The 7,256-nt window shown below is 42.1% G+C and overlaps 1 protein-coding gene across 2 annotated transcripts; it reads left to right on the plus strand.

The window, feature by feature from the left end:
- Positions 1 to 1,207: 1,207 nt before the first annotated feature.
- On the plus strand, positions 1,208 to 5,755 carry tubb5 (tubulin, beta 5). Of its 2 annotated transcripts, none has more exons than XM_026184959.1 (5): positions 1,208 to 1,372; positions 3,858 to 3,966; positions 4,219 to 4,329; positions 4,415 to 4,659; positions 4,771 to 5,755. In XM_026184959.1, exons 1-5 carry the CDS (start codon positions 1,316 to 1,318, stop codon positions 5,581 to 5,583), a joined length of 1,335 nt encoding a protein of 444 aa, XP_026040744.1. In that variant the 5' UTR covers positions 1,208 to 1,315; the 3' UTR covers positions 5,584 to 5,755. The 2 variants fall into 2 exon arrangements, with proteins under 2 accessions (XP_026040744.1, XP_026040743.1); XM_026184958.1 differs by having other exon boundaries at positions 1,252 to 1,372; positions 4,222 to 4,329.
- The last annotated feature ends 1,501 nt before the right edge of the window (positions 5,756 to 7,256 follow it).

The following is a 7,256-nucleotide window of genomic DNA, read 5'->3' on the forward strand; positions in this document are numbered from 1 at the left end:
GAAAAATAATACAATTTATTATGTATATAGTGGTTGCTGGTACAGTGTTCAGTGCAATCAGTGTAGTGTCATAATGTGTAATAAGAATAGATTAAGCAAATGAATCAACTCACTTTTGGTATTACAACTTTAACGACTACTTAATTAACTTAAATGTTAGAATGTAAGATATAAGGTTTTACACTCCCACCTCAGGAGTATCTCCACATGCAGTCTGAACAAATATTACCACATTTTTTCAAGTGTGTGGTTGTTGGTACGACCATCACACATCTATTTTCTTAATTGCTTGTGCAAGTCAGGGATGCATGGGGCTGTAGAATATTCCAGCTGCAGGGTGAATGGACACCCTACACTGTAAAAACATATATTTTAGCATTTTTACAGATTCATTGCAGGGCTAAGTAACTATTAATCTAAAGTGAAGCTAAATTTGATTGCAGATGCATTCACAGCTAGTAACAATTATGCTTAGTCATTTACCCAAATGTGCTGAAAGTGTCCTTTCTGTCTTGAACAAGGAAGAAAATAAAGAATAGAACCAATGCAATGGAGTAAAAATATCAATAAAGTGTGCCATTTTCTAAAGATCTGTCAAGACTATTTCATAGCCTATACACATTATCATTCTTTAGAAACAGTGTTTAGTTTATTTTCTGCAATCCATTGCCAAACATATATAGATTTGCTCCTGTTTTCCTGAGATCATCTGCTGAGAGCTTGGATCAGAGGCCTGGCACACACCCCTCCTACACAATAATTCCTACCCTTGCATTTTCACATTGTCTTGTGGTGGCTAATAAGTACAGCAATGCACACATATGTAAACTATATGTAAGGTATTGCAGCTCGTTTGAACATGAAGCTAGAGAAAGGCTTCAACATGCTGTTGTTTCAGCAGCTAGTCCTGATGAACCGGCTGACCCCATCTTGTCCCCACTTCATCTGTTTCCTCTGCAGAAGCAGATACAGTAATGGGTTGTCGTCATCCTCTGGTAGCTAAAACAACTGTAATGTATCTTTCTGGCATTTTTTTCCAGACACCAGCTGGTAACATTCTGGTCAATCCATATATCTAATTTCCACTCCCAGATCTGCAGCTGTGAGGCTCCTCCTCCTCCGTGCTACTCCGCTCAGCCAATCCCCGTCTGCGGCAGCGGTGTCTGGCCACGCCCAACCCTAGCCTTAGCTCTGGAAACGCTCCAGCGATATAAATCCATTGTCCGGCACATTCACACCAGTCTGCGGTCGGCTCCTCGTGCTCACTAAACAGCTGCCTTTTTTTGCTACCCATTGTAAAACTTTTGCATCCATAATGAGGGAAATCGTGCACATCCAGGCCGGCCAGTGCGGTAACCAGATTGGTGCCAAGGTAAGAAAATATAATGCAAAGAATGTATGTTCTTAAAAGAAATAGAATAAATTCTGTGTTTTTCTGTCACAATTCACGTTTAATAATCAGGACATAGTTTAATCATTCGGCTTGTCTGGAAAAGAATTCTCAGTGAAGACAAAGGATACCCTTTTCTTTTCATGCACCATATATCTTTTAGCATATAAATATAACTGTAAATGTCAAGTGATCACTTTTGTGTGCGTCTATTTTTTTTTTTTTTACTAAATATTGTGCACTGCGGTAACTGGTGGGTGGGTGTGGAGCAGCAGAGCGCAGCCGCTCGTATTGAAGTAACGGTATAACGGGGGGCTCTTGTGTCTCGACTGGTTTTTGTTCACACAACGCCGGGCGTGTCTGCGTCCCCGGCACTTCAGATTCAGCTGACCTCAAGACACTGTCTCAGGAAAAGAGACAGAAAAAGGGAGAGAGGGAAAAAAATCAGTCTATTCTTTACTTGTCAGATCTCCCCGCACTCGAGTTTCTTTGTCTTGCACAGCCAGATATGACTGGTATTCCAGACAATGAGTGGGGAGCTGGGCTTGAGAGGCCTACTTATGCCCCCCGCTAAAGACTGATGGATCAATAGTCCATACTGATTAGATTATTGATTTGGTAAGCTTTAAAGGAAGACTGCAGTTTGGGGTGCTTGGAAAGCAGAAGAGCTGTTGAAGGGTGTGGCATGGATAATTGGTCAACAAAAAATTCTCCCTTTATTTATTTTTTTTAAAAGCTGCATATTAACAAAGACACGATCTAAATACTTATAATCAAGATTCACGTAACTGCTTTTTTAAAAATCAAATTGTATATGTTTTTGCTGCATTTTAATTCTATATTCCAACAAAAAAGGGGGAGGGAGTCAAAGTCTGCATAGGCTCAGTTCATCACCCACCCATTTGTTATAGCAACAATTGCAGTCAGCTACAATAGGTTAGATAATGAGTGGCCCATTATTATCCCTGTTTTACTATCTCCTTTTGTTCTCCAGCTGATCATTTGCCACAGACAGCATATGTTTAAGTAGAACAGTAATCTCGCCCTGCTATTTAGATGGACTGTAGTTTAAAGACTACACTAACAATGGCCCATATTTTGCAGGATGCATCATTACTGCCATGATGTGCTGCTGACAGATGTTCTGTAAAACAGGGCCTTCTTTGCAATCAATGTCTTTCCTCCCCTAACCAAATTAGGAGAAGGGTGGGGGAGGAATGGAGGAAACAGCTGATGCACAGTGGGTGAAGTCACTGGGTTCTCAATTGACTTAATGTGCAGTTGCTGGCAATGTCTTGGTAGACTAATTTTAGGAAATAAATACAAATTGTGCCCATTATATGTAATTCTATTTAGTATTTATTGCAGTTGCACCAAAATCAGTTGCAGTAAAAAAAAATTAATTAAGTTACTAAATTCAATTTATAAGTGCCTCCTTATTTAAGCCCACTGCTCCATTATTTCCTTTGTGTTAATGATATATGATGTAAAGATAGCTGCTTGTAGCCTGGAAGTGAGGATATTCTGGATTCCACCCCCCAAGGACTCATTGACTCAGATGTCCAGCGGGTATGATTGACAGAACTGCTGAAGGGCTACACTGTGGTGAATTAGGTCAGGGTGTGGCATTGCTTTTCTGCTTATTGTCCTCATTCTTTCACTGTGGTTATTTTCAGTCTTTATCTACTCTCGTGTCACTGTAGCTGTCCTAGCATTATTTTTTCTTTATTCTTGTTTTTGATTTTGTGTTTCTTTGTTCTGCTGTGTTGATCTTATCTTCTCCATATTAAGGTCACTTAATCATTTTTGCTTTACATGGCCTTATTTAGATGTCATGATACTTGGTCCACAGCTGACTCCCAATCTCTTAAGCAGTGCTCTGCTATACAGCCAGCTTATCCAGATTATTCCAAATCCTCGTATTGCGCTGTTAGCAGGAAATCACCGGCTGTGTTGAAAAGAAATGTCTGAGTTGGACGATATCAGTAAATATGGTAGAGTAATACGCACTGACAAGATTTATTACGACATAAACACTCTAAAAAATCTGAATGTAGTCTTTAAACAGTGAACAAGACATGAATTCAGATCTGAAGGGAGTCAGTATCTTCAGTGTCGTCTGACTGCAAATGGATTTTATTTGCAGGTTGGCCCGCAGACGGATCTGTAGCGCCTTTGTTCCTCCCTCCTTTGCATTTTACATATGAAAGAACCGCATTCTGCTAAGTCATCACTCGACACTTACGGAAATCTCAAAAGCAGCGTTGTTGGGAATGGGTTCAGATATGGCTCGCTGAAAAATGGAAAAATCCTGTCATTTCCATCAGAAAACAAAAATGCAAACCCACTGCTGTTTTCCTCATTTTCACCCCCACCCCCCGATCCCATGAACCGCACATCTAATGGGTAGATGTGTACTTTCGTTGCAAGTAACTGTCATGTGATATCTTCCATTTTGTGTCTGCAGTTCTGGGAAGTGATCAGTGATGAGCATGGCATCGATCCCACGGGGACTTACCATGGAGACAGTGACCTGCAGCTGGACAGGATCAGTGTTTACTATAATGAGGCCACAGGTTAGCTGTCTTCCTAACTCATGTTAATAAGTGAGGGTATATTATATATGGATTCATTTTTAACTTGACAATTTAATTCCAAAGTATGACACTACATCTCTTCTTGCATTCTCATCTCTACTGTACTGTTACTACACCTTTTCACCTATATCCAAAGGTCCTTCCTGTATTATTGAGCTGGTGTTTTTTTGCCCCCTTTTCTTTCTACTTCTCTCTCTGTCTTGCTCTCCTCTTCTTCTCTTTCGTGTGGAGGAGGTAAATACGTACCTCGGGCCATTCTGGTGGACTTGGAGCCTGGCACCATGGACTCTGTGAGGTCTGGACCCTTTGGTCAGATCTTCAGACCTGACAATTTCGTGTTCGGTGGGTGCCTTAAAGACATATCTCATGCTCCTTTTTGATTTAAGGAAAAATGTTACTCACTTGAATGCCACTCCTTTTCCTTCAGGTCAGAGTGGTGCTGGAAACAACTGGGCCAAGGGTCACTACACAGAGGGAGCCGAGCTGGTGGACTCAGTCCTGGATGTGGTCCGCAAAGAATCAGAGAGCTGTGACTGCCTGCAGGGTTTCCAGCTCACCCACTCACTTGGTGGAGGAACTGGATCTGGTATGGGAACCCTGCTCATCAGCAAGATCCGCGAAGAGTACCCAGACCGTATTATGAACACCTTCAGTGTGGTGCCTTCCCCCAAGGTAACATCTCCTTGTGATAGCACATGATAGATTTTTGGTTTTAATTATAGTTTCTTTGGCCTGAGGTTTCTCCTAAGATCTTGAAACTAAATAGAAGTTCTGTGTTCGCAGGTGTCAGACACTGTGGTCGAGCCTTACAACGCCACCCTGTCGGTCCACCAGCTTGTAGAGAACACAGATGAAACCTACTGCATCGATAACGAGGCTCTGTATGACATTTGCTTCCGCACCCTGAAACTAACCACACCCACCTACGGAGACCTTAACCATCTGGTGTCCGCCACTATGAGCGGGGTCACCACCTGCCTCCGCTTCCCTGGCCAGCTCAATGCAGATCTGCGCAAACTGGCCGTCAACATGGTGCCTTTCCCTCGTTTGCACTTCTTCATGCCTGGCTTCGCTCCTCTGACCAGCAGGGGCAGCCAGCAGTACCGCGCCCTCACAGTTCCCGAGCTCACCCAGCAGGTGTTTGATGCCAAGAATATGATGGCCGCGTGCGACCCACGCCACGGCCGCTACCTGACAGTTGCCGCCGTGTTCCGTGGCCGCATGTCCATGAAGGAGGTCGATGAGCAGATGCTCAATGTGCAGAACAAGAACAGCAGCTACTTCGTTGAATGGATCCCCAACAATGTCAAGACCGCAGTTTGCGATATTCCACCCCGTGGCCTCAAGATGGCCGTCACTTTCATCGGCAACAGCACTGCTATCCAGGAGCTGTTCAAGCGCATCTCCGAGCAGTTCACAGCCATGTTCCGCCGTAAGGCCTTCTTGCACTGGTACACAGGGGAAGGTATGGATGAGATGGAGTTCACTGAAGCGGAGAGCAACATGAATGACCTGGTGTCAGAGTACCAGCAGTACCAGGATGCCACTGCGGAGGAAGAGGGTGAATTTGAGGAGGAAGCTGAAGAGGATGCTTAAAGGTCAAGATGTGAAGGTCAAGAAATCATCGCCAAAACAGAAAATAATCAAAACGGAACAACCACAAGTAACCAAGAAACCAACATAGTGTCAAGATCACTGCTAGAATAAAATTTTAGTGTCTGTTAGTTTTACCTTGTCATTGAGTGCAAATAAAGTTGTCGACTGAGAACTCATTTGCCTCTCATTCCTCTTCGCACATACATGCTTTTCATCAGTTTAGCCAGTCAGAAAGTAAGATCCAGGCCCTCTCGGTGCAGTATACAGTAGGCTAGATAGAGCTGCGAGTTACTGGAAAATCTAATGTGATGTAATGAAAGGGTTTATTTCTGCTCCATAAGCATTATGATGGCTAAGGGCCCACATCCATTTGCAACATTCTGCACCAACCCACATTCCCACAACTATCTGGCGTTGAAGAGATTGCACCCTGCCAGTTTTTAGATGACAATAACATAACACCAGAGAAAGTAGGAGGGCATTTGCTGGTTGAGTAACCTACTAATTATATACATGTGTTATTTGAGATGTTTACATTTTGTAGGGAACTCATAAGAGCTATTTCATTTTGGGGATTTAAGATAAGATAACACTTTATTGATCCCACAACGGGGAAATTTTTGCGTCACCTCAGCTCAAGTACAGATATATGAAGGAAATACAAAAATACAATTAAGTACAATCAATGAAAAAAAGTAAGATAATACACTATATACAATGGTAGCATACACAGTATGTGATTATGGATATAGTTGGAAATATGGAAGACATAAACTATATAGCTTGGAAGGTCCATTATGCATGAAGTGGTGACCGTGGATGTTCACAGTGTCCAGTGACCTATGACATCGTGATTGAGGAGTTATAGAGTCTAACTGCTGTTGGGATGAATGATCTGCGAAAGCGCTCCTTCCTGCAGCGAGGGTGTTTCAGTCTCTGACTAAAGGAGCTGCTACAGTACAGTAAAGGTTTTGACAAGAGGACTTCTTTTTCCCTGGAAATACAATTAAAAACAGTTTGACAGGTAAACTCCACATCAGGGGTGGAAATTACAATATCTTACAATAGAGGACAGTTTGCTACAATACATCAAGATATTGATGTAACTGAAGGAAAAACATTTAAAACACAGAAAGCAGGAATTACAGATTTCTTCGTTGCATTGAGGTGTACAATAATGTGTAAATTTCTTGAGCCACACCCATTTCTTTATATCATGCTAAGGAAATGTGAAATGGGTAGAGTGATTTATTGGAACATGACAACACAAAAGGAAATACAATAATTATGGAAAAAATGTTTTTACAGTTCTAACCTGAACTGTCTTAGGAAGGCTTTAAAAAATCTTCAGGAATATTTTTCAGGCTTCTCGAAGCACATTCAAAGCTTGCCTTTGGATGTTGGCTACCTTTTATTCTGCTCTCTGTGAAGATAATCCCACACCCACATTGTGTGTTTTTCTGTCCAGGTATGTTTTTACTGCATTGGCACCACTGGATAAAATGCAGCCTCAAACCAGGGCAGGGCCTCCAGTGTTTTAAAGATGCCTTTAGACACTCACTGTTGTACCTCTTGAACAGGGATGGGCAGTAACGTGTTACTTGTAACACGTTACTGTAATCTGATTACTTTTTTCGAGTAACGAGTAAAGTAAGGGATTACTATTGCCAAAA

This window comes from Astatotilapia calliptera, chromosome 11 (assembly GCF_900246225.1).
Source record: "Astatotilapia calliptera chromosome 11, fAstCal1.2, whole genome shotgun sequence".
Lineage (NCBI taxonomy): Eukaryota > Metazoa > Chordata > Actinopteri > Cichliformes > Cichlidae > Astatotilapia > Astatotilapia calliptera.